Source organism: Trichoderma gamsii (assembly GCF_001481775.2).
Source record: "Trichoderma gamsii strain T6085 chromosome Unknown Scaffold_20.2, whole genome shotgun sequence".
Taxonomy (NCBI): Eukaryota; Fungi; Ascomycota; class Sordariomycetes; order Hypocreales; family Hypocreaceae; genus Trichoderma; species Trichoderma gamsii.
Window position 1 is genome coordinate 577,161 of NW_020171357.1, and position 26,126 is coordinate 603,286.

The following is a 26,126-nucleotide window of genomic DNA, read 5'->3' on the forward strand; positions in this document are numbered from 1 at the left end:
GCGCCCCGCAAGGGACAAGATGACAGTTCTGTATTTGAGACAGTATCATTTAAATGTATATGCTGATCTGAGTGTCTCCAAACTGGTGCTGAGAGATTTGGACTCGGCATGGCGGACTATTTCCTAAAGGTGAATATTTCACTTCGATCTACCAGGCATCGTGAGACCTATATTGGTGGATATAAATTGGACGGTAACGGGTAATAAACACTCTTAAAATTTGTATAAACGGTTTCATCCTCCTTAATGTTCAAGCCCTATTCAAGCGCTAGCCAACTCGAGAGAATATGTATAAAATCGCAGCCTAGCATACGCAATATCGCACCTGAGCCAATGCAAGATGCTCAACGCCGGTTGTATCTGCATCTCCGACATACCGACTTTCCACAACGAGGACATGAATATATGAATGTCTCCAGCCATTCGTCACAGGTCTCGCATTGATAAGTGCCAAATAGAACCTCCCAAGCACAATTTCTGCAAACAGGACGTTCGACAGGCTCTGCCAGCGGTAGTCGGCGTAATACTGGCGGTGGTGCTAGTAGTTGGCGTGGTAAAGCTGGCAGCAGAATTGGCGTTCGTGGATCAATCGACCTTCATGCCAAAGGGGACAGTCACATTGCCTCCATTGCATGCCGCAGTTGTAGCAAAATTCGGCTTTGCAGCGACAAGCTGACATATTGTTAGCTAAATAGAGCCCTGGAAAGTGTCGAAGAGTCAAAGCTTACTTATATGATTGCATCATGTCGTGAGCTCGACCATTCTGCAGCACGAGTAGCGTCTCTGCCACTTTTTTCTCAACTGCTGCATTGAGAAGCTCTTTCGTCTCTTTATCGTCGGGGCAGTCTTCATTCTGGTGATGTGGACCATTGCAGACAGAACAAGTCTTGCCGTGGCGAATTTTGCATGTGGCCACCTCATCTTGAATATATTAGGGGTAATGAATGCCAAGCAAGTGGATATGGAACAGTACGTCCTGTTCGATGTACCATACTCCAGCACTTTCTCTTGATACTGCGCAAGTAGTTCCGCAGGCAAAAAGCTTTCGGTGGCTTCGAGAAGCATATTCTGGCTGCAACACCGAGGCGGGAACAACGACTCGTCGACCATGGCAGACTTGAAGAGGTCCATTACACATTTGTGACAGTATATATGGGAGCAAGGGGACTCTATTGTTTCCAAGCGAGTAACGTCCATCATGCAAGCAACACATTGTCGTTGCTCACTGGGTGCTTCCGGCAAGCTATCCTGAACTTCAGGCTCGGGTAAAGGTGCAGACTTGTTGACCAACGGCTTGGCATCATCATTCTAGGGTTTTGCAAGCGATTTGGTCGTCTCTTCAACGATTTTGACACTGGTACTGGTGCCTAAAGTGAGATTTTTGCTGGATGGTGGTGATGCAGCTTTACCATTGGATCGTTTGGTTGTCTTTTTGGTTGTCTCTTTGCTTGTCTCTTTGATTGCCTCTTTGAGAGCCTTTTCAATTGCCTCTCTGGCCGTCTCATTGGTTGTCTCTTTGGCGACGACACTGGCACTAGCAGCAGTCGCAGGGGTGAAACTTTCGCTGGATCGTGCTGATACAAATCCTTGGTTGGCTGTAGTTTTCGGCTTGCTTGGAGCAGGCTGCGCTTCATAAGCACGACCTCTCAAAGGATCGCCATCCTCCAGGCCCAAGCCACTGAGGCGACGGCAAAGAGCTCGATCCGAGTAGAATGTATGTAGCGACTGAAGCTCAAATTTGTAGAGCTCCGCGGCGAATTCGACATCGGGGGGCTGCTCGTCCTCTCGCTGCTTTCCCTTTATCAAGGCAACGGCATCTTGTGACTGAAGGTAGATGCCTAACCGAAGAGACTGCTCATCGATATCGGACGCCATATCGGGCTGCGTGGCAAACTTGAATAAACTTGATGAAGAGGATGAACAAAAAAAAAGGAAGATGTCGATGCAGAAGAATAAGAGGAAGAGGGAAAAGAAGAGAAGATAGAATCACCTCAGATTCGATTGAGCTCTCCACACAAACTAATATGTGCTCATGTGGCCCGTGCAGGGAGCGCATTAAGAATATCTTCTCATGCGAAATCTTCTCACACATGTTCGCATCTGTCAATACCAGTGCGCAGCGTAGTGGGTTGGAAACCAAACCCTCAGTCCAGACAAGCACGTGGCTCTCTCTTTGCAGGCTGTAAATACTAACTTTTAATGCATTCACTTACTCAAGTCTGAGAATCTGCGAGACATTTGTTGCTTGTTCTTCATACATAGAAGACTGAAGCCATCTCGTTAAAAGGAGGGAAGTTTGAGTGGCCAGCTGCCAGCTCCGGAGCCAGAAGAAGAGACATGAACGGACACACCATTCTCATTCTTTCTGCAAACTATATAGAGAAAGAGTAAATAAATCAGAGATATTACTTGGATGCAAGCTCTTAATAAGATATCAAATCACGAGACCTCAGCCTGTGTAGGTATGACCGTAAAATGCACTTGCCCTCAGCGCCCATCTACGTCATCTGGTTGACCAATGTCACAACATCAAACATTCTAAACACATTTGACAGTCATCCTCTTCCATCGCCATATCATACTTCTAGCCTACAGAACCTTCATCCCCATTAGCCGCCATCATGACCACTCCCGAAGTCACAGCTCAAATCAGATCGCAGCCTCGCCCCTCGGCCCCCGGTCCAGTCACCAACACAACAGAAGGTATCACTTCGATGCTCATAAAATCACCATTTGCTTATCATTCGCCAAGAAGGAAATATGCTAACCGCGAAACTCAGCACCACCCCAAAGCCTCCTCGCCAAGCAGCACAACCTTGTCCCGATGGTCGTTGGCACTACAGACACTCAGCAGAATACAATGCCCTTGGAGGGCGCCGAAAAGGAGCTGTTGATGGTAAATCTGATGACTATTTCACTTGTTTCATGACAGAGCGGCTAATCCTCTACTTGATCAGGAGAGAGTTTACAATACCGGTGCGCAGACGCCGTCGTCTCTCGTCGCGCAGATTGAGCGTAAGCTGCAGCAAAATAGTTAACCTAAAAAGTATTCCATCACCTTGTCGAATCAAAGTGTCACACTATCATGTCATAGAATCAATTCATTACTTCAAACGAATAAAACGCTACAGCTGATGTTTGTGACGCATTCTCATGATAACCCCGCCAGTAATAGAAGAACCCATTCTCTCCATCCCATGTCCATGTTTGCTTACCAGCCATTATTAATCGCCTATTCAATTCTCTTCTTACCTAAAATCTGGGTTCGCACTTGAGATAGATTGTATCAGTCATACGCCTTGCCTGCAAATCATTGCAATTATAACCCGGCAGCGGCTCAGTCCTCGGGTTTCCGAGCTTATCGACCGCTTTAAAGTTGAACATTGCCACAAATGTGGCCGTAGAAACAGAGAGTTCCATTTTCGCAATCTATACATCACAAGTTAGCTCTTCTTGCTCTAGATAAATAGTCGGTATCACTGCTAAGGCCTACTCTCATGCCCACTGTGTCTCACGTTAGCATACAAAAGATCATCAAAAGTATAGGTAGAAGACTTCTTACGACATGGATGCAATCCAGATCCCCATCCAACATATCCATGCTGCTTCTTCTTGTCTTCTCCTCGATTGGATAGATACCGGCTTGGATCCCATCTTCCTGGGTTTTTGTATACCGTCTCATCCATGTGAACATCCGAAATGCTGTAAACCTATATGACAATCACAAAACATCAATGCCCGCTCAAATTTCCTAGTCAAAACGATTCGGACAAGTCAACTTACTGCAAACGCATTTTTGGGTATAATAACACCCGTATCGCCAAGCACAATATCCTTTCCAGAAATATTCTGGCGCATAGAAGCTCCCATGAGGTTGAGCCGGATACTGTCTTGTACTCCCAAGTCCAGAGAAGGAAATTCAGACTCCCATGCATCAATGGAGAGCGTTTGCAGGACGTCAGCCGGAGTCTGATGCTCAGAGATTCGGTGTTTGGCAACGGCTGCGTCAACCTCTGCTTGGACTTTGGCGTACCAGATCGGATCATAAGCAAGGTAGCAGATGATCCACGCGGCTTGAATGGCAGTGTTTATCAAGCCGGCGAATAGCGCGCCAATAATAAACTGTCATATCATGAGTTAGCCTCCAAATCGTACATGTGGAAGCAAGATACTCACTGCTGCAGTGACCATGTCGCTTTCACCCTTATCCATTAGTATCTGCATGGTATCCTCTGCTCTGCGGCCAGTTCTTCTTCTCTCCTGAATGAGATTGAGAAACAACATGTGCAGCTTTCCTCCTCCCCAAAGCTTGTACATCTTCGTAGGAGTTGGCAGCCAAGGGAACATGATACTAAAAGCAGAGCTCGTATCCAACATGTCGTAGTACTTCATTGTTTTCGCCCGTAACTCGGCATCCTCAGCAACGTCGTGGCAGCCAACGGTACGATGCGTCATCTTGCAGATGAGATCATGCAGAATCACGAATGGATCCATGGGAACAGATGTGTCGATGGCGGATAAGGTATCATGGGCATCCTTGTTGAGATACGGCAGACAGGTTGCCAAGTGATCCTTTCCGGTGAGACGCTTAAACAGCGTCACGAAGTAGGTGGCCATGTTACGCCCAAGGAGGCTGTCCACATCCGGGCCTGCTGAGAAGAGTTTTTTGAACCTATTGCCCGGTCAGTCACTTCTCGATCCTATCATGGATATATACTGATGCGAAGGTCCACGCCATAAACTATGCCCGCACATACCCAGCACTCAGATCAAGCCCGCGAGTAGTAAAATAAGCCGACCGCGCAGCCTCCCCCGAGATGGCAACAATAGGATACGGCCCAAAGAAGAAATTAAAGTGCCCATTGGCACTGCGCTCTTTGCCCTCCCTTAAAAATTCGCCTCTCCTTGTATAAAATGGCAGCGACCCCAGAATAGGCACGCCTCTATCCGTCCATTTTGCGCCGGAATGGAAATCAGCACGCTTCGAAAGGCGAACGACAGCAAAGATTGCGACGGTTGCCGCCAGCAGCAGAACGCTGGGCGACCAATTTTGAGGCGAAAGGATTGAAGCGACGAGGCTGACCATTTTTGAAAGACGCTGGCGTTGAAAATTCTACAAAGTGAAGGAACTTAAAGACGGGAAACGCATTTACGAATCTACTCTTGAGATTGAGGGGGAGGGAGCGGTACTTTATAGCGCCAACATGTCTCAATTATACTTTTTACCGTCCCGTCAGTCAGTCATTATCAGATTGGCTCGGCATTCAAGACATGTCCGTTATAAGAGGGGGTTGAGCCACCAAAAGGGGGTTCAGCCAGCACGTAACTTTCGACCTGTAAGACTATAGCTCATACTCTAACTCGGAAGCAACTAAAGCAGTAATACGGGTATGGAATATCCGTCTAAATTACGTTGATTAGGGTACGTAGGATCGTGGTGGCTTGGAGCTCGGAGCCACAAACAGACTTTGGGCTAGTCGTTGGCTCATCTCGATGGCTCATGCAAGGGATGTAGAAGATGCCGGTCTGCGCGTTGATACGACGGTATTATGAGCGTATTGATATGGGACGATGGGCTCTCAAGCACGTGTATCCAGAATATATGTTAGGAGCGTATTCTAGTGATGAATTTGTGTATCTTGGCGATTCCAGCATTTTCGTAGCTGTTCTACATGTCCCCATACCTAGTGTTGGGTAAGTATAAGAGAAAATCAGGCTTTCTCCACATCAGCAAATAACTTGGTCATCTTCTTCTCCTCTCTCTCCCAAAGCGAAAGCGAACCGTAAGAGTCTTCTCACATCATTTAAGTATGTCAATATGGAGTATGTGTAATCAACACCGTATACAACATCTCCGTGAGGCGTCCCCGGATCTGCACCGGCAATAAAGAGGCTTCCCGTGTCGTCTACTCCAGAGCCGCCCCCAGTCAGCTGAAGGCGCTGCGATCAAAGTGAGCAGCGCTGCCAAAATGATAAAAGAATATTTACAAGAGCAGTGCAAGCTGCATATTACACAAAAATAAACTCATAAAGTCTCCAATTTCTTGATTCATTGACGCATGTCGCGGAAAAGCTATAAAAAGACCACCGATCTGTAGAGCCAAAGCCAATCTCGCAGATCTTAGTCACGGTGGCGACCGCAGGCGCTGACATCACCATTCCAACGACCAATCTCACAGCGTCTTTACACGTCGTATTATAGAGTAAATCACGCTGCGTTATATAACCGTAGAAAACCATACTCATTCGTCAATGCAAAGACGATATATTCCATTGACCATGACCACAAAGACTCTAGAATCACTGCCTCCAAGGCGCAGCCTCCGCAACATTAAAAGGCAAAGCCTCACCGAAAGCATCAGCACGGCCACACCTATCAAGACAGAATCCAAACCATCAGCACCGTTAACAAAATCTGAATCCACCATCAAAACAGAATCGAAGCCGTCAAAACCATCAACAAAATCCGAACCATCCACCAAAACCATTTCTATAACCCAAATCCCAGACAAAAAAGCCTCCATCCTCCAAGCCCGCAAGCTCAAATCCTTCGCAGCCTACTCCCAATCCTCACCGTTCCCATCATTCCCCCATCCCACTCCTCAAGAATGCTTCCTCGCTCATCGCATCCTCGCCTCCATCCACGGCGACCGTCGTCGTCCTGACAAAATCATTGCGCCAAACAGCGTTGCCGGCTGCGGAGATTCTCCATCCGTGCTTGACGCGCTGGTGCGTACGATTTTATCCCAAAACACCAGCAACAAGAACAGCTCGCGGGCAAAGCTCTCCATGGACAAGACATATGGCCGGAGCGATAACTGGGAGGCCATTGTCGAAGGCGGCACCGACAAGCTGCAGCAGACAATCAAGTCCGGCGGCCTCAGCGTCGTCAAAAGCAAAGTCATCATGAGTATCCTGCACCAGACAAAGGACCAGTACGGGATTTACTCTCTCAACCACCTTCTCGATGCTTCCAACGACGAGGCCATGCGGGAGCTTCTCTCTTTTCAAGGCGTAGGACCCAAAACGGCGAGCTGTGTCTTGCTGTTTTGTCTACGGCGAGATAGCTTCGCGGTTGATACGCACGTTTATCGCATATCAGGCCTATTGGGATGGCGGCCAGTAGAGGCAAATAGGGAGGAGACACAGGCTCATTTGGAAGCAACAGTGCCGGATGAGGACAAGTATGGACTGCATGTGTTGATGGTGACGCATGGGAGGACGTGTAACGAGTGCAAGGCCGGAGGGAAGATTGCAGGCAAGTGTGCTCTACGGAAGGCGTTTGTGAAGGGGAAGAAGAAATCAGATGATGACGATTTGATGGTAAGGGAAGAAGAGTTGTTTATGGTAAAGGAGGAAGATTTGTAAGATGTCATATAAACGCGTGTGTATATATATTCGTCGTAAGCGCGATTCTTCTATGTATGAAAGATGCTCAAAACATTACCCAATAGCAAAGTCATTCAAGCATACCTCGCCTGATTCAACTCCAATGCTCGCTCCTCCAAGAGGCAAAACCCTGTTCAGCAGACGCAAATACCTACCCAATATGCCCATATACTTAAAAAAAACAATAACCAAAGACAGATTCACGGCTCCAAGTCCATTGGATCCGCCATCATCCACGTCCATGCACTATCGCCATCAGCGCCGTTGTGCCCGTCCATGCCATTCCCAGCACTTCCATTAGCCTCCAACTTTATCTCCTCAACCCTCTCAGCCGCCATCTTATACGCGACACCCAGACCCTCAATGATGCGTCCTATGATCCATGACAAGTCATACATGCCCAGCGGCGTTGTTTCCCCTTCCGCCGCATCTTTCCATCGGTTGCGCAGCTCCTTGGCCTTCCACAGCGCAGAATTGACATCTCCTATGCCCAGCGCGCTTCGCAGCGGGTTGTCTCCCTCGCCAAAGGCCAGCAGCACGTTGTGGTGATAGCTATGTGTTGCTTGGCCTCTGGGCCCGCCGAAGCCGCGGGGGACGGTCACGCCGTAGACGAGAAGAACAAGCACTAGAGCCTGCTCAATGCGCATGTAAAATTCGTGAAAATCAATCTTGAAATTGACCTCGGCGTCGGAGGCGGAAAAGCCGCTGTGTTCGGGGGAGTGTGCGCGGTGGTATGAATTTTCGAGGTCGATGGCCGTCCATCGAAGGCGCTGGCAGGTCTGGTGGAATCTCTGGAAGGCTTGTGCGGGGGACAGAGAAGAGTTTGCGGTGGCGGAAGTAGTAACTGTTGAAGTCGAGCTGGGGACTGTCGTCGTCGTCGTCGAGGCGGATACTGGAGGCACAGATCTAGACCTGGAGTCGAATCGATAAGAATCGGAGGGGCGGCTCGACGCTGAAGCCCAGATCGAAGCCTTTAGGCCGCTTGATGCCATGCTTTGTATCTTTATGGTTTTTCCAAAGTTTTCTGCTCTCTATACAATAGTATACAATAACGCGGGCGTAAGAGCGACATTCGAGAGGTGCGACGAGTCGATTTCGAGGTTATTTAACAAGCGCGGCGTCGATTGACCCCGCGACCTTCTGCGCAGAGAGCGCTTGAGAACAAAAAGGTAGACAGATTGCTATCCAAAAGGAGAAACAGAGACGGAAGCTCCTAGGGCACTGCAAACGCCATTGTAGGCTGCGCCGAGGGACGTGGTCGCGGTTAAAGTTGTAGAGTGAAGTGGGAGCAAGAGCAGTGCGATGTTTTTTTTGGAGTTGAAATCCTAACGGTTGTTGGTTGGCGGGCGCCTATTCCAGTCTGGAGTGACGGCAGCTGGTGGCAGGCTTCAGCGTTCGTTCTTCAGGCAAATGCCCAGTAGCGGCTACTTTTAGTGGTGGAAGGTTCGAAGATCTCTAAATATTTAGATTCTGTGCATGCATAAAGAGCAGAGATGACGACTTTTCAAAGGCTTTGATCATATCTTTCATCTTGCGCTCTGTGCGGAGTAGCTGTTGCCGACTTGCGGAATAGCATAGAGCTTCTGCTATTCTCTCTACTGATTGATAGCACTTCACTCAACCAAAGAAAGCTACACCGCGTAACCACCAAGTCTACTAATGCCTTTTCTTCGCAAATGAAAGAGAAAGTACTTTTTCAACATTCCTCCATAAGTTCCTCTTTCCATTGTAATATTTGGTCAACAATGTGCTAGTTACAGGGTAGGCGACTGCAAAGAGCTACGAGCATGATACAAAGTAATACAAGTGAATGCACTATGAGTTTAGGTAGTAGAGAAAGCCTTACAAGCTGCCCGCAGGTTCGAGGCGAAGCTTCTGTTATCCGAAGCACCTGGTAGTACAACAATGTACACACAGACTCTAACTCTGCACCTGACCCCCAGAGTCACTCGCAGGTAGTCATGGGAGTTCGCCTTCGGCCGTGCAGATGATCGGCCGCGGTGGGACCCGATCCGGTCAGCCGGCGCCGAGTCCAAGACTCGCGATGGATTCAGGTGGCGGCATGCACCGCAGCAGATGACTGGTCGATGGCTGAGAGTTGCGGTCAGGCATACTATCTTCTTCGATGAGGAGACAAGTAGTTGGCTGTGCAGATGTAGAGATCATGCGTTTGGGCTTGGCTTTTTGGAAGGATTTAAATAAAGCGGTACTGCAATGATTTACATCAAGTCTTCAATTCTTGACAATAGCACCATCACCACAACCACCGCCGCAAAACAGCTAGTGTACTGCTTTATTTCAACTGGCTACTGATTCAAGACATAAACATACTTCGTACTGTGTATCCATATACCAACAGCAACAACAACAACAACTCTTGTCATCCAACACAAAATTACAACATAGCCTTCGGCATCACATATCCGTGGCACAGCTTTTCCGAGCAGATCACCGTTCGCCATGCCCGAGCTCGTCTACCACAACGGACACTACCACGAGGCTCCCCGCCGCGATCGGCGTCACAAGAAACGCGATGACTCCTGGAACGTCATGAAGGTCTGGGACGAGGTGCTGTATAACATTGGCGATCTCTACTACAAGGTGCGCAAGCGTTACTAAGGTAGCTGCTATGTATGGTGCTGCTTCAAGCCGGGAAGACAGATACGAAAATAGTATCAATGTTGCACTATACACGATCGATATTTAGAAACGGCAGCTGAACAGGCCACACGCTTGTTGGTGCCGCTTTGAGAGCATCTCATCTTACATCCTAGCACCTACCTATATTGTGTAGTGCTACCTGCGAACACGCACCGCCACATTCACTCGCTCATTTCATCTCAAGAAAAGTCCAAGAAGCAGCACCGCCCGGATAGTCGGCTCCCAGACGGCCCGCATCCGAGCTCTTCTCTCTGTGCCGTGGCTCCGAGAAAAGGGAGACGGGCCTTGCGAATCATTGACTGGAGTCTGAAAGGGCGGTTGATGAGCAGCCCAGGACCATCGCTTGGAGCGCCGCTACGCTACGGCACTGGGCTCCCGAGATATTGGACTGGAAAGCAGTAGCGGTAGTAGATCGCTGGCGGGTTTCGTTTGACAGCACACAGAGAGGGAATAATCAAGGTGAGACGATGGGCTTGGGTGGATATCGTGGTTGTTCCTGGTTAGTGGATTCGATGCGAAACGGTTTGACCGTCGGTCGGCCGGTCGGTCGGTTGGAATCCCGTCCACGTCCAACTATCATTGAGGTTTGTATGTATAGACAAACAACTAGATATGGAGTAGAATTGAACACAATTACACCACGAGTAGATGATCAGCATGTGCCGGCAAGGCTGGCCAACCAAGGCAGAGAAAACAGAAGCGAGCACGGGCTGTTCCTTGTACAGGTAAAACATTTGCTCGTGCTCATATTCAGGTGGGTTTGAGGCCCTTGACGCGTCAGCCGAAAGGGAGGCCACTGCGGCGAGTACCTGGCGCTGGGTGGTGAGAGCGCAGCGATGCAAGTACCTCGTAAAGAAACGCTGCGTCGGTGCGCCTTGGCAGAGTGGCAGAGTGGCATGGGCGGCGGTTGACATCTCGTAAAATAAGGTACGTGAGAGAAATATTGCCATAATCGTCGACGAAAAGAGAGATACGACAGCTCTGCCTCGCCTTGTCCGCCAAGTGCTACCTACTAATACCAAATGGCAGCCAGGACAAGGAAAGACGTTCCTGTTCGAGAAAAAGATGAGCATTGAACCCATAATCATGGCAAGGAGCGCCGACATAATGAAGATCCATCATCCCTCGCCTATGCCGTTGCCGCCACCTGCAGCGGAATCACAAGAGAAGACCAAGATGCAGCGCCAAAATCAATTTCGCCAGCCCTTGAGGCGGGTGCCTTGCATCGGCAGCGCATTGTGAGTGCGTGTGGGCTGCAATCAGGGGAAATTTCGACGGTGGGGCAGCCTATTTTGGCCCCTATTCCATCTTTTTCAGGGCCCACACCTAGACGCTCGCCTGCGATGCACAGTGCAGGAAAAGGGCATTCGAGAAGCTTTGATGCCGTTGCTGCTTAGCAGGAAGCTGCGCGTATTTGCGCCCGTCTTTGCTAGCTGCCGACTTGATGCCACCGTGAATACTACAGCGTATTGCCGCTATTCGCACGGCATTATTCCTCTAGCTCATGCAGCAACCCCCCCTGAACGAGGCCGCTATTGGCTCTGATCTCCCAGAAACAAGCTTCGCGCTGCGCCTCCAACTGAGTGCCAAAAGGCCCCGAAGGCCCCCAAAGCGGACTGGCTCCAGGGCCCGCGCACACCAGGGATCCAATAGTGCAGGGGAGCCCCCTGGTTCCGAGACTTGGCCTGTCGCAGGCCTCAATTTCCCCGTTCTCCTGGAGCGCAAACAAAACACTCGCCGTCTGCTCTACTGGCGGCGCCTCTTTTCCTTTTTTCTTTTTTGGATTCAGAACCTCTCTTTCGTTTGACGTATTTGCATTTTTTTGCATTTTTTTCCCCATTTACTTTTGAAGCGATAGCTGCTTCAGACACTCCTTAGAAACACAAACAGCTTTTCTCTTTCCGTTCCCTTGCGTGAACAATTACAGTCGCTATAACCACCTTGAGAATCGCAAACTACCGCTATCGACAGCAATAAACTTGAAAACTCCGAATATCATTCACATCCGCAAAAATGGGCTTGTCCAAGCTCTCCGTTTCCCTGCTCGCCCTGGCCAGCAGCGCCATTGGAGCTGATCTTCCCTCCATCACAGCCAAGGTGAGCCACTTTTTCGTCTCCAGAACACCAACGATCTCTCTCCTTGTAGGAATAAATCGTGGAGAAGGAACCCAGAAGACGATCAACAAGTTCGCATCTCAATCTCGGGAGCAACCGCTAATCGACCACTTTTTCAACCTCTAGGGCTCCAAGTTCTTCTACCCCAACGGCACCCAGTTCTTCATCAAGGGTGTTGCGTACCAGCAGGATGTTGGCCAGGCCGGCACCACCAGCTCCTCTGGCAACTCTACCTTCATCGATCCCCTCTCCAGCGAGGCCAACTGCAAGCGTGACATTCCGCTGCTGCAGCAGCTCGGCACAAACGTGATCCGTACCTATGCCATCGACCCCACGGCCGACCACTCGGCCTGCATGAAGCTGCTCGAGGCTGCTGGCATCTACGTCTTCTCCGATCTGGGCGAGCCCTCGCTGTCCATCAACCGCGACTCCCCCAGCTGGAACACCGACCTGTTCGCCCGCTACAAGGCCGTCGTCGACGAGATGCAACAGTACTCCAACGTCATCGGCTACTTCGCCGGTAACGAGGTCTCCAACGCCAAGAACAACACCATGGCCTCTGCCTTTGTCAAGGCCGCCGTCCGTGACACCAAGGCCTACATCAAGTCCAAGAAGTACCGCTGGCAAGGTGTCGGCTATGCCGCCAACGACGACGTCGACATCCGCTCCCAGATGTCCGACTACTTCAACTGCGGTGACCAGAGCGACGCCATTGACTTCTGGGGCTACAACATCTACTCCTGGTGCGGTCAGAGCTCCATGCAGAAGTCTGGCTATGACACCGATACCAAGTTCTTCGCCAACTACTCTGTCCCCGTCTTCTTCGCCGAGTACGGCTGCAACCTGCCCAGCGGCGCTGCCGACCGTATCTTCCAGGAAACTGCTGCTCTCTATGGTGACGAGATGTCTGCTGTCTTCAGCGGTGGTATCGTCTACATGTACTTTGAGGAGGCTAACGACTATGGTGAGTTTCAAGTGCACATTCAACTAAATAGAAGAACAGAAATGACTAACATTGCACAGGTCTGGTCAAGGCTAGCGGCAGCTCCGTCACCAAGTTGAAGGACTTCAGCGCTCTCCAGTCTCAGGTTGCCAAGGTCGACCCCAAGGGTATTGACTCCGCCGACTACAAGCCCACCAACGAGGCCGCCAAGTGCCCTGCCCTGACTTCCACCTGGCAAGCGTCCGACAACCTGCCTCCTACCCCCGACGCTGGTCTCTGCTCTTGCATGCAGGCTTCTCTGTCCTGCGTCCGCGCCTCCGGCCTCGAATCCAAGGACTTCGGTGACATCTTCAACTTCATCTGCGGCAACAACCCCACTGTCTGCGCCGGTATCAACGGCAACGCCACCAGCGGAGTCTACGGTGCCTACAGCATGTGCGACGACGGCGCCAAGCTCGACTACGTCCTCGACACCTACTACAACTCCCAGAAGAAGGCCTCCACTGCTTGCGACTTCAACAGCCAGGCCCAGGTCGTCAGCGCCAAGCCCCAAGCTACCTGCTCTGCTGCCCTGGCCTCCGCCAGCAACATCAACAAGCAGGCCGCCACTGCTACTGGCCCCGTCAACGCCGGTGCCACCGGTGGCAGCTCCACCAGCGGTGGTTCCAGCACCAGCAGCAGCGCTGCCGTTGCTGGCCGTCCTGCTGCCTACCTGCTCAGCATGGGCGAGATGTCCATGGCTCTGTACATGGGCGTTGCCGTGCTCACCGGTGCTAGCATGATCCTCCTGTAATTTTGAAAAAGGAAAGAATTATTAGAAATGGCCTTGATTTGTTTGTTTTTAATTTCTTTTTTCTTTTTCTGAAATTCTATATTTTTTGGGCTTGTTGTATGTAGAAAACGGTCAAGTTATTTAGAGGAAAGTGAAATAATTTATTCGTTGTTTTTTTTATTATATATAACTCGACCTGCGAGTCATTTCCTGGACGAAGACACACAAGTCCGGGATTATGAATGGCTTCTTCTCCCTCCTTCTATTATACATATTTACTTTTTTCTACTTTCTGGGGGAGGAGAGAGGTTTACTTTTCATGTCGGATGCATTAGAGGCATCTTATATCCTTGATGGTGTGCTTGCGCGGCTTTTGCTGCTAGAATAGGTTTTGTTGTCTTTTGATAGCAGTATTGACTTTTACGATTCTTATTTATACCTTTAAACCATCTACGTTTCTTTTTGAAAGGCTCTTGTTCACTGTTGTGATAGCGACCTGGAATGATTCATGGTTAGAAATCGCTTGTTGAGGCACGTAAGTAGGTAGGTATGCTGCAGGGGGCTGTGCTTTCACCGTAATGCTGACCCCGCTTCGATTTCTTAAGCACTTCTCATGCAGCAAATGCAACGACAACATGAGTGAAGAGAGCTTCTTTGAGAGGTCAAAGAAGAAATGGAAAAAGTTTCAGCAGCGTGGGCGATCTCCGCGGGCAAGTACTCTGCCAGCTACAAGCCAGCTCTCCGCACCAACGCAGCCTTCCACATCGTTGGACACTTTGTCAATATCGGCACCGCCTTCTCCAGCTATTGAAGCGTCAAAGCCCATTATCATAGTATCGACGCCGGACATTGCGGCCAGACAACAGGATCCTTCAGAAGGTCTTTGGAGCAAAGCTTTCGAAAGGTCAAGCAAAGAGACCAAGAATTGGATTCGAGAACACAGTCTCGACCTTTCTGAGCAAGCGAAGCCGGAAGACCATATTAAGGACATCATTCGACTTATTGAAAGCAACACGCTATGTACAGATCAAGACGGCAATTCGAAGATTGATATTAATTATCAGAAGATTGTCTTTCGTGAATACATTGCGGATGTTGCTGCGTTTCTTACCATGGCGGGCGATATTGCTATTAACTTTGCGCCGCCACAAGCCAGCGCGCCTTGGGCTATTGCGAAAGCGATGCTGAAAGTAAGTGTGAGCATCTATACGTATGGCGACTCTAAATTCGCTGGTTATAACTGTAGATGTTGATTGAGACCAGATTCCCGTCAAACAAAGCGACCAGATGGCAGCCCTTGCCGGGACAGTTCAGTGGTTCGCTCGCATAGTTCGCAGAGGCCAGCTATACGAGCTACTGTATAACATAGAGATGACTGATAAAAACGCCGTGCTAAACTTGCATGACGCCCTCTTAGATGTATATGTCGCGGCAATAGAGCTCCTCACGCGTTCCGATAGCCTGATTGGAGGCGGGATGGCCAAGCAGACGCTTAATGCCATTCTTAGGCCAGAGCAGGCCACAGGACTTGTTGCAGATTTGTTCCAAAAGGAACAGAAGCTTTTACAAGAAGTTACAGTCTGTGAAGCTTCTCGAAATGAAATTGCCGGTAGACAAGCCGATGAGAAAGCAAGAGACTTGCTCTTTAGCGTGAATAAGCTCTCGTCGCCGCTGACACGAGTTGATGAGGGAGTCATGGATATTCGGGAAATGATTGACGAGGACCGACTGCGGGGGCTTTTACAGTTTATCAGTCCGGAAGGGCATGGCAAAAGCCACGTCGATATTGCAGATTCGAGAATCGACGATACAGGTAATTGGTTGATAGAGCATGAGGGATTTCGCGCCTGGCAGGCTATACCTTCATCATCAACGATATTGTGGCTCAAAGGAACCGGTAAGTCCTGTTTTTATAATATACATGTTCTTTAAAGAAATTTGTTAATTTTATATAAATAGTTGGCACCGGCAAGACATATCTCACCTGGCGGGCGATTGAGTATGTCAAGGCGACATTGGAAGAAGGATCTGGTAACGAAGGATTTGCCTTCTTCTACTGCAGCCGATCAGCAACTTCGCTGCAAGATCCGCTGGTGATTCTGAGAAGTTTTGTTCGCCAGCTGTTTGACAAGGGATCCGAAAATGGCTATAACCGCGTGATTCTGAAACGCAAAGTAGCGGAGAATGAAGGGCGGAGTCTGGGACTGAAGGACTGCACAGAGCTAATTTTGGAGCTTATCAGTCTCTATTCCAAGTCAACCATTATTCTTGATGCTTTGGACGAGACCAGCGCGACGAGTACGAACCAGAACTTGGCAGAGATTCTCATTGGCATACTAGACAAGGCCAAGAAACCGGTTAAACTGTTTATATCTAGTCGTCCGGACCGAGAATACCTGCAGGCGTTTAAAGCTAACGCTACAATTACTATCGAATCCAACAATCAACAAGCAGACATTGAAAAATACTTGGAGGACAGACTTTACTCGACTTTGTCGTTTAAACAACGTCAAATGGAAACTCAGTCATTAATCCGAAATGTTTTTTCGTCGAAGAATAGCACCATGTAAGCCAGGTATCTAGAACAACACGTTGTAATTCAAGCTAACATGAGTCTGGTGCGCAGGTTTCGGTGGATTCATCTACAGGTCCAAAGACTCAATAACTACACCTCTCATGATTCAGTCAGATCCTGGGCCACTACACTGCCCAGTACTCTGACAGAAGCGTACGATCAGCTGTTTGATGATATGAGAAAGCATGACGAACACGATGTAGCCTTGGCTGAGCGTGCCATCAAGTGGGTGCTATGCTCTGTTTTACCACTTAGCTCCGAGGCATTGTTGGAAGCCATTCGCTATTCGCTACAAGGGTCAATGGTGGTTCAAAAAGACAAACAGACTGAGCAACAGATATTATCCCTCTGCCGAGATCTGTTAACTATTGAACCAAAACGCAAGGTGTGGGCACTGCCCCACGCGTCTGTCGCTGAATACTTTGAGCTAAAGGGCATAACTCTAGCAGAGTGCGATTTATTTGCTTCCAAGATATTACTTGATTGTCTTGTGAACTTTGAGCCGGAGACATTAAAGCGTGTGGCAAAGTTGTGGCCAGTTCGGAGCTTTGAGCAGTATGTTGTCTACGCATGGTTTCTACACGTCGAACGATATGACAAATGGATCGGTTCACAAAAGGGTGCGAATGCAGACCCAGACCTTTTGATGGCTCTCAAAAGATTCCTTGGATCGCCCCAAGAAAGCAGCGATTACTATAGACGATGGATTAACAACGCTGAGACCCTCATCGATAAGGGAAGAAGATATCCTGATGGACGAATCGGCTATTCAGTAAAAACCGAGCTATTGCCCAGTGATATGGCATTGTGTGCTATGTGCCGATATGGCTTCTACTACACCTTGCGAGATTGGTGGGAGGGATCCAAAATCAGCAAGGAAATGGTGCTCAGAGAGTGCAAACTCGGTTACACACCGCTTATTCATGCAGTCCATAGCGGGTGCATGCCGATTCTCAAACATTTGATCAAATTAGGCGGCACAGATTACTCGCCATCTGAAAGATGCAAAGCCGTGGACAAAGCCATGGCTTATGAACAGTGGGATGTCGCAACCTTGCTGATGACGGAGGCGACAATCGACATCAACAATGTACATGGCGGATATACCGAGACTCTCGTCCAACAGGCTGCGAGAACCAACCCTGAAAAGCTGCAATGGCTGATAGACCAAGGCTGGGTAGACGCGAATAGGGAGAGCGTCACAGAGTTTGGCAGCCCCTTGATTGCAGCCGCCTGTGTGCTAAACATACAGTCAGTTGAGATTCTGCTCAAGGCCGGTGCAGACGCAAACGCTTCTGTGGAATGCGGCAAATACGACACTGCTCTTGACGCAGCAGCTTCTAGCTATGTCTTTGACGAGCAGGAACTCGTCGAAATCGTCCAGCTATTACTCGCCAACGGCGCAGACGCCAACAAGCCCTTGAAGAAAAGCCGGTATGGCAGCGCATTGGAAACGCTAATTTGTCTCAACTTTGACGACATCAACATCCTGAAAGAGCCGTTGGACATGTTGCTCAAAGCTGGTGCTGATCCGACAATGGTGTTTGAAAGAGGGCATTACGGCAGTGCCTTTGCCGCCGCTGCGTTCCATGGACTTACAGAGCTGCTCGTTGCCATGATTGGGGCTACGAGCAAAGAGCGGGCGGTGGAATGTCTCCGCTTGGGGAGACATCCTGATAAATGCGTCTTGGGGTTGAAGAAGACGGCTGAGAAATGGAGGGAGGGGAGAGCGGAAACTGTAAAGTATCTTGGTGGTGAAATGGGGGTGGATGAAGAGACGCTGCGGAAAATTGGGCTGTGGGATGTCACGCCTGAAACGAGACAGGGCGAGTATTATATAGCTACATTATAGCCCTTAAAAAGATTTTCAATATACATTTGAGCTTTTATTTAAATGATTATACAGCCGTCTAGAGGTGTCATCTTACGTTTTCTCATCAGCCAAGAAGACCACTAAAAAGATGAAGAAATCCAGTATCGACATACTAGCCCGGATGAAGAAAACTTCACACATTAATACGCGGTACATCGATTATGGTAGTTTCTACCTATAATAACCCTTGACACACTTAGAATTAGGTATACGGGCAGTGAGGGGGTGGAAAAGAACTCAGAGGTAGAAAGCTTCAAAGACATCAGTAACATCAACGGCATAATAGCGACACGAACAATGCAAAAGTGGAACAGTATGATTGACCTTGTGAGATTTTGTTTCATTTAAGTATGAGAGAGAAGAAGCTATTTGTTTTTTTAACAGATAACGGTTGATGCGTTCTGTATGAGATAATAATATCTATACATACACAGAGGAGGCTTAACCAAGTACTAGGTATAGAATCATAATGTTTTTGCCTTACTTATTTTCTAAAGAGGGATAGAAGACTCCATAAATGCCACTCTTTTATATGATCTTCCGGGATGAGTTAAGTCTGCTATATTTGGGTGTCTAGGGCTGAAGATTAGAGGCATATGCTTTTGTTTTTTAAAGATAAGACTTACAGCGCTAATGTAATAACACTAACCTCTCCTAATCTAGCTTATAATACCAAATAGAGCTATTGCACTATTTTCTAAATGTACTCTTTACTAGTCTTAGACTCTCTTATATATTACTATATTAAAAGTAATACTTACCTTACTAAAATACACTAAGGCGCAAGGGCGTACTAGGTTTATTTCTTTGCTAGTGAAAGAGGATAGGATTATTACTTTTAGCTATCTTATAGTCCTCTTTAATCTCCTATACTTTAACCACTTTACTCTCTTTATCTTCTTCATCCTCCTCATCCTCCTCATCCTCTTCATCATCTTCATTTTCCTCATCCTCTTCATTTTCCTCATCCTCTTCATTTCCTTCATCATCTTCATCCTCCTCATCCTCTTCATCATCTTCATCATCTTCATCCTCTTCATCCTCTTCATCCTCCTCATCCTCTTCATCCTCCTCATCCTCCTCATCCTCCTCATCATCTTCATCATCTTCATTACCTTTATCACCTTTATCTTCTCCATCCTCTTCATCTTCTTCATCCTCTTCATCATCATCATCATCATCATCTTCATCCTCTTCATTACCTTTATCACCTTTATCTTCTCCATCCTCTTCATCTTCTTCATCCTCTTCATCATCTTCATCATCTTCATCCTCCTCATCCTCCTCATCCTCTTCATCATCTTCATCATCTTCATCCTCTTCATCCTCTTCATCCTCTTCATCCTCCTCATCTTCTTCATCCTCCTCATCCTCCTCATCCTCCTCATCCTCTTCATCCTCTTCACTCTCTTTACCCTCTTCACCCTCTTTATCTTCTTTATTCTCTTTATCCACTCCACCCTCTCCATTCTCAACGTCCTCTTTATTATCTTTATTCAATTCACCCATTGTACTTTTATCCCCTTCATCCTTTTTCTTATTTTCATCTCCTCGCTTTATATCTTTCGATTCATTTCCTCTTTCCTCTTCACTCTCTTCATCGACTTCTGCTGCATTGTTTCCTTCATCTTGATGTTCATCTGGTTTAGTAACGTGTCTCGTTTTGGCCTTCTCCTCTTCCTCCCTCGACCTAACTACACCATCTTGGTTCTGCTCTTTATCGTCGCCTCGGTTCTTCTCCCCCCCTTCCTCCCAGTCATTGTCCGAGTCCCACGAGACCGAGCCGTGGTGATCCCAGGCATCGTAGTAACCGTGGTGCCTTTCGTCGTCGCCGTCATCGGGGTCGTCGTTCTCCTCGACGCTGCCGCCGTCGTCCCGATCGTGGTTCATGTGCTTCCAGTCGGTGACGTCCATGATGATGGCGGCCTGGTCCATGCCGTAGGCGTCCTTGAGCTCCTTCCACTTCCTCTCCTCCATCTTCCCCACTTCCGTCATGTCACCGACATGGTGATAGTGGCTGATGAGGGAGTCCATGATGCGGATCTTCTTCGGATGGCCGACCGGCAGCTTCGTCTCGGTGTCGTAGCAGCGTAGGACGTCTCGGAGCAGAACGTCGCCCATCTCTTGCTCTTCTCCTTCTCTCTCCCCTTCTCCACCCCCCCCCTCTCCTTGTCCTTCTACTCCTCCTTCTCCTTCTACTCCTCCTTCTTCTCCCTCCTTCATATAGAGATTACCAAGATAGGTCGACGCTTCCAGCGTGAGCATGTGGGCGCTCCCAAGTAGGTCCCTAAGACCATCTCGGCCCCCCCGTATCAGTTCCTTGGCGCTCTCACCTTCGTCCTGCCCCTCCTGCGCCTCGTGCTGCTGGTGGGACGCATCTAGCTTCAGCTGCCCGAGGCGGAGCCGGGCCTCGAACCACTTTGTCCTGGCGGCCGTGGCCGCCCTCGTCTCGACTTCCGTCTCCGGCCTCCCGGGGCTTGGTTCACTCAGGCTCAGGAAGCCGGCGAGAGCTTCCCGGATTTGCTCGTACGCCTCGTCAAACTTCCTCATCTCCCGGTAGACGCAGCCCAGATTGAGTTTAGCCTCGAGTAGGTGCAGGTGGGCGTCGCCCTTGTGGTTCGCATCTCCACTGTCGAGAGCGGCGAAGCCTTCCACTGCGAGCTTGTACTTGCTCAGGGCGGTGGCCTTGGACCGCTTGCCCGGGATCAGGGCGCAGACCTTTGCGTAGTCCATGAGAGCCAGCAGCGTGGTCTTGTCCGTCAGTTTACTCTCTAGCCCTCCCTCTTCTTGCGCCTTGGCGTTGGATTTCGCAGCCATGTTCTTGAATCCAGTGTAGGCCTTCTTGTACATCTCCTGCGCCTCGGCGAGCTTGTTCATTTCGAGGTGGATGGTGCCCAGCGTCTGGGCCGTGCTCGCGGTCTGCTTGTGGCTGCCCCCCAACGCCTTTTCGGATCCCTGGTACGCCCACTCGACCTTCTCCCTGGCCTCCTCGAGTCTTCTCTGGGCCAAGTACACCTTGCCAAGCAGCCAGCTTGCCCGTAGCGTCTGGGGGTGGTAGGCGCCAACGCTCCCCCTCAACTTGTCTGCGGCCATTTGGAGGAGGGTCTCGGCCTCGTCCGTCTCATCGAGCCTCTCGTATATTTCTCCCAGCTTGCTCGCTGCCTCTAGGTAGGTCAGGCTCTCCTCCCCTTCCAAGACTTTGAGGCTCTTGAGCGCCAGGTCAACCCGTTTCGCGGCGTCAGGGAGCTTCCTCTTGTCTTCGAATACCCTGCCGAGGAAGAGCCTGACCTGGCATTCGTCGAGGTCGTTTCCCGCCTCCGTCCTGATTTTATCTAGCTGCTCAATGATGGCGTTGAGGAGCCTCACCGCGCTGTCCATGCCGTTCTTGCCGGTGGAATAGACGCTTCTGGCGCGGCCCAGCTTGGCCTGGATGCTCAGGCGGATCATGTCTTCCTGCTCTGCGTGGCCCTGCGACTGGGACTCGACCTGTGAGAAGTATCCCTCGGCCATGTCTAGTCTCGGCGGCCGGCTGGACAGGCTGTTCTGGCCCAGCGCGTTGAGGATGGACAGCCGCAGCACGTCGGTGCCGGCATTGTTGGCCCTGGTGACGACGGCTAGCGCGTGATCGAGCTGCCTCTGGGCGTCGTCGAACTTCTGCTGCTTGGTGAAGAGCAGGCCGAGGTGGTACCTGACCAGCACCAGGATGATGTGCTCGCGCTCGTCCTCCATCTGATACTCCAGCGCCGTCTCGCCGTCCCTCAGGGGACGACCGAAGCGCTCGAAGAAGCCGGCTAGCGCGCGCATCAGGTAGAGCTGGGCGTCGGCGAACTTGGACCTGAGCATGCAGTTGACGCCGAGATGGAGGGCGGTGATGGGGATCAGCAAATGGTTCTTGCGGAACATGGTATCGAATCGCTTGAGCGCGCGCTGGTAGACGCCGGCCGCCCGCTCATCCCGCCTGCTCTTCTCCTTGAACACCTGCGACATGCGGCCGACCCAGAGGCCTTCGAAGGCTTCGATCTCCTTTGGCGCGTTGCCGAACCTCCTGAGCGCTCGCCGGTACGTCTTGGCGGCGCCGCTGAAGTCGGCCCCTCCGACCTTGAGGAGCGTCAACTCCGTGATGGAGTCTAGCTCCAGCCGGTACCACCCCTGGTTGGCCTTGGCCTCGTTGCTGAGCTTTACTGGGCTTCCCGGCGCGGCTGATGGGGCGTCCTGGCCCTGAGCAGCCTCCTTCTTCGCAGTGCCTGCCCTGAACCGCACCGGCCTCTTGCTCTCCCTTTCCATCTTCTTCTTTCTCTCATCGCACCCGGCCAGCACGTCTTCGAATAGCCCCTTGGCCTCTATGACCTCCCCCCTCCCGAAGCGGACACATCCCAGAGAGTGCTTGGTTTGATAGAGCTGGAAGAGCTGCTGGCTGTCCTTGGCCTCGATGGCCTCGTATGTCTCTATGACGTAGCGATAGATGTAGCTGGCCGCTTGGAGATTGTCATTCTCCACGTAGATGTCCCCCAGCATCTTCATGCCGGATGTGGTCACCGTCGGATGATCCTTGCAGAGAGTACGGATGGCCTCCAGGTCGTCGAGCTGGAGGGCGACCTTTTTCTTGACGAGATATCGGGCCGCATTTTCGTTCCTCTTGGTCATGGCGAGGATGAGGCCCCTCTCGTGGTGTTCTTCGTTGGCCTTTTGTCTGGTTTCCCGCCCGGGCCAGATGTTGACGATGGGCCATTCCGGAGGGCTCTCAGGCGGCCCTTCCTGTTGCATGGGCGTCTGCACCGAGGCGAGATCATCGCCCTGCTCGCCGCCGCGGCCGCCGTCGCCGTTGTCGCCGTTGTCGTCGTCGTCCCCCTCGTCTCCCCTTACAGACTTGTCGTCCTGCTCGTCGCATACGACATCGCAGAAGTCGTCATACATCTCCAGCGCCTTGTCGGCTCGCATGCCCCTGTGGTGGCTATCGCTGCCGCCAAGCCGAACGTTCAGTTTGAACCAGTCATCGGCGTCAAAGGCTTCGGCGTCGTGCGTCTCGGTCACGGTGCCAATGTAGCGACACTTTAGGACGGGGCCGTTCCTGATGATGCTGATGGGCACGACCAGGAGGGCGAGGGGCTCCCTGGCGCTCGGATCCTGTCGCAATAGCAGACAACGCTCGTGATGCCGGAGGGCAATGTTAACCTTGACCACCACCGCGAGGTCGTTGCCGAAGGGCTTGATGTTAACGTCAACTTCTCCCGGCTCGAGGCACCGGGCATGGAACGGCCCCTCGATGGCTCCGTTCTCATCAAGGTCCAGCAGGGCTCGCGACCTCGAGCCGGCGCCGCCGCCCACATCGGACGACGTCCCCGGTGGCATATCATCGAGCGTGGCCGCGCACCATGAGAACTCACCGCGGTCACGCATGGTCGGCTTCCCGTGCAGGATGCAGCTGTAGGGAATCTTGCCCAGGTACCCGAGGATCTTGGACGTGATGATGCTCTCGCCGACGGTGAAGTCGCAGTCCGGGACGCCCGTCAGCAGGGCGGCGATGATGGTGCGGTCCCGGGCCCAAGATGTGCTGCGCGGGGACAGGATGGCCAGCAGGTCGCCGACATCGTTGATGGAGGCGCGGAGCCGGCGGATCAGCGTCGTCGCCAGCCAGTGCGCACGCGACGCCACGGCGGGCGAGGCGGCGAGCACGTCCTCGTCAAGATCCTTGATCACCGGGTCCTTCTCGCTCGGGTCCGGGTTTCCGAAGAGGACCTTGACTCTCTTGGACATGGCCAGCTCGAGCGCCGTCCAGCCTCGCGTGAACCAGGTGGAGAGCACGATGGCGAGGCACGGGCTGCCGTCATCGCTCCACGGGAAGTTGATCAGGTAGCTGTCGTGGACAACGGTATACCGGGCGTTGGCGTAGTTGGCATGCATCTGGTTCAGGGCCTTGCTGCGCGCCCGCGGCTCGTAGGGGATCGAGAGGGCGTCCCACCACAGCCCGTTGCAGCCGAGCTCCTTGGCGATGCCGGAGAAGAAGTCGAACAGGCACGAGTTAACCGTCCCGACCTCCTGGACGCCAACGCCCGTGCCGTCGGACCAGACATGGGAGACGGCAATGTAGGCGTCCCTGGGCCCGCTCAGCCGGAGCCCGCTGCAGAGCCAGGCGGTGCTGTTGCCCAGCTCCACGGCCGTCTCCAGCAGCTCGACGGAAAACAGCCGCTGCGCGCACGCCTTTGCCGCCCGGGCCGCTTTCCGGCCTCCGGACGGCTCCCGGGGCTCCACCGCTCCGCACTTGTGGAGCTGCCGGACCGAGGAGCTGTTCATGTGCGACCACTGACACTTGCTCGGCGTGCAGAAGTCGTGGCTCTCGTGGCGCAGACTGTCCCTGTGCGGCCGCAGGGCCTTGATGATGTCCGGCAGGTCGCTCTGCCGCCGGTCGCTGATGCCGACCAGATTCCAGAGCCGCTGCTTGCAGAGCCCCATGGCCTCGACCTCGTATGCCGCCCGCTCGATGGACGGCAGCGACACTGTCGACGGCAGCAGCCGGTGGTCCCAGGCCCCGAAGCGCCGCGGCCCGATGCCGATCTGCGACTGGATCTTGGCCATCCAGTAGATGACGTTGGCCACCTCGGCCAGGTCGACCCGGTGCTCCTCCACGCCCGCGCCGTCGAGAAAGGGCAGAAACCGCTCTCGGCTGTGGTCGAGGTAGGCCTTGAGCGTCATGCAGCAGCCCGAGATGGCCCTGGCGATGTGTGTGTGTGCCTGCGAGAGCTCGTTCTTCTCCCGCATGCTGGCTTGGCACGACATGGAGACGAGCGCCCACTCCCGGAAGGCCGCCCACCGACAGTCCGGAGCGACCCTGTCCATCCTGACCTTCTCCTCGAGACACGAGCTCCTCAGGCATTTCTGGAGTCGCGCCTCGATGCAGAGGTGGGCGAGATGCGACAGGAAGCCCACCTCGGGCTCCGTGAACCGGAACGAGGGGTTACCCGCCCACATATGATCGTGAGGCGCTCCATTGCCGCAGGCTGAGTCGTCGTCGGTGGGCTCGGCAACGGCCAGGAGAGCGTCGTGGGGGCCCACCTTGATCAGCGCCGTAGCCGGTGCCGAGTCTTGGCCTCGCTCGCCCCTTGTCGCCCGATTGTACTCGGCGTCATCGTCGGAATCCGAATCGTCCTGGTCGCTGTCAATGGGCCCGGTCAGGATCTTGTGGTAGGCGAACGCCTCGGCGACCGTGATGGGCACGGGCGGCGGAGCAGACTCGGACTTGTCCTGCTCCTGCAGGTCCAAGAGACAGTCATAATCGGCCTTGAGGTCGATCTCATCCGATGATTCGGCCAATAAGGTGCCGACTAGGGACATGGCTTGTGGTAATTGTTAGATCGTGGACAGACCAAACCAAAACAATGTCATACAACGTCAGAATAACAAGCAAGAACGAAGATGTATTGATGAGTGTGATGATCTCTGTCTTCTGCTCCTTCCACTTATCATTTTTCTGAATAATGTCTTTTTATCCTTTTTACATGCTTGGGTAGTAATTCTTCTCTACATATTCTTGTATCCATCATGCAAACGCACCGTCCAATAACCAGATATCTGTGCCAGCCATGTATCCACATATCGTAGATGCCCAAAGTTTTCTACCCTGATCTAGACAGGTACTCCTATGGCCCCTAAACTTGCATAAACAATCTAATAGTAATAGTCCGCTGCGGAGCTGTGAATCGTTGGCTGAGGCAGAGAGAATACTCGTGCATAGCACACCGAGCGGGAAGCCCCATTGGCTACCTATATGATGAACGACATACTCTTACCACTCTGTGCCATG

The 26,126-nt window shown here is 51.5% G+C and overlaps 8 protein-coding genes across 8 annotated transcripts; 4 read left to right on the plus strand and 4 right to left on the minus strand.

Moving 5' to 3' along the window:
• Nucleotides 1–1,308: 1,308 nt before the first annotated feature.
• Nucleotides 1,309–1,875, minus strand: TGAM01_v206187 (hypothetical protein; the record flags this gene model as incomplete). The annotated part of the gene is made up of 1 exon (XM_018802561.1): nucleotides 1,309–1,875. The coding sequence occupies one exon, from the start codon at nucleotides 1,873–1,875 to the stop codon at nucleotides 1,309–1,311; it is 567 nt and encodes a 188-aa protein (XP_018664068.1).
• Nucleotides 1,876–2,621: 746 nt separating this feature from the next.
• On the plus strand, nucleotides 2,622–3,038 carry TGAM01_v206188 (hypothetical protein; the record flags this gene model as incomplete). Its single annotated transcript, XM_018802560.1, has 3 exons — nucleotides 2,622–2,703; nucleotides 2,781–2,896; nucleotides 2,958–3,038. The coding sequence occupies 3 exons, from the start codon at nucleotides 2,622–2,624 to the stop codon at nucleotides 3,036–3,038; spliced, it is 279 nt and encodes a 92-aa protein (XP_018664067.1).
• A 332-nt stretch (nucleotides 3,039–3,370) lies between these two features.
• Nucleotides 3,371–5,086, minus strand: TGAM01_v206189 (cytochrome P450 6A1; the record flags this gene model as incomplete). Its single annotated transcript, XM_024549814.1, has 5 exons — nucleotides 3,371–3,429; nucleotides 3,563–3,710; nucleotides 3,784–4,122; nucleotides 4,177–4,672; nucleotides 4,758–5,086. The coding sequence occupies 5 exons, from the start codon at nucleotides 5,084–5,086 to the stop codon at nucleotides 3,371–3,373; spliced, it is 1,371 nt and encodes a 456-aa protein (XP_024405476.1).
• A 1,193-nt stretch (nucleotides 5,087–6,279) lies between these two features.
• Nucleotides 6,280–7,368, plus strand: TGAM01_v206190 (base excision DNA repair protein; the record flags this gene model as incomplete). Its single annotated transcript, XM_018802558.1, has 1 exon — nucleotides 6,280–7,368. One exon carries the CDS (start codon nucleotides 6,280–6,282, stop codon nucleotides 7,366–7,368), a length of 1,089 nt encoding a protein of 362 aa, XP_018664065.1.
• Nucleotides 7,369–7,589: 221 nt separating this feature from the next.
• On the minus strand, nucleotides 7,590–8,381 carry TGAM01_v206191 (hypothetical protein; the record flags this gene model as incomplete). The annotated part of the gene is made up of 1 exon (XM_018802557.1): nucleotides 7,590–8,381. The coding sequence occupies one exon, from the start codon at nucleotides 8,379–8,381 to the stop codon at nucleotides 7,590–7,592; it is 792 nt and encodes a 263-aa protein (XP_018664064.1).
• A 1,468-nt stretch (nucleotides 8,382–9,849) lies between these two features.
• On the plus strand, nucleotides 9,850–10,360 carry TGAM01_v206192 (hypothetical protein; the record flags this gene model as incomplete). The annotated part of the gene is made up of 2 exons (XM_018802556.1): nucleotides 9,850–9,990; nucleotides 10,184–10,360. 2 exons carry the CDS (start codon nucleotides 9,850–9,852, stop codon nucleotides 10,358–10,360), a joined length of 318 nt encoding a protein of 105 aa, XP_018664063.1.
• Nucleotides 10,361–12,063: 1,703 nt separating this feature from the next.
• TGAM01_v206193 (hypothetical protein) lies at nucleotides 12,064–18,307 on the plus strand (the record flags this gene model as incomplete). Its single annotated transcript, XM_024549815.1, has 7 exons — nucleotides 12,064–12,147; nucleotides 12,292–13,129; nucleotides 13,189–13,897; nucleotides 14,500–15,070; nucleotides 15,144–15,777; nucleotides 15,840–16,446; nucleotides 16,570–18,307. The coding sequence occupies 7 exons, from the start codon at nucleotides 12,064–12,066 to the stop codon at nucleotides 18,305–18,307; spliced, it is 5,181 nt and encodes a 1,726-aa protein (XP_024405477.1).
• Nucleotides 18,308–19,964: 1,657 nt separating this feature from the next.
• Nucleotides 19,965–25,657, minus strand: TGAM01_v206194 (hypothetical protein; the record flags this gene model as incomplete). The annotated part of the gene is made up of 2 exons (XM_024549816.1): nucleotides 19,965–19,968; nucleotides 20,019–25,657. The coding sequence occupies 2 exons, from the start codon at nucleotides 25,655–25,657 to the stop codon at nucleotides 19,965–19,967; spliced, it is 5,643 nt and encodes a 1,880-aa protein (XP_024405478.1).
• Between the last annotated feature and the right edge of the window lie 469 nt (nucleotides 25,658–26,126).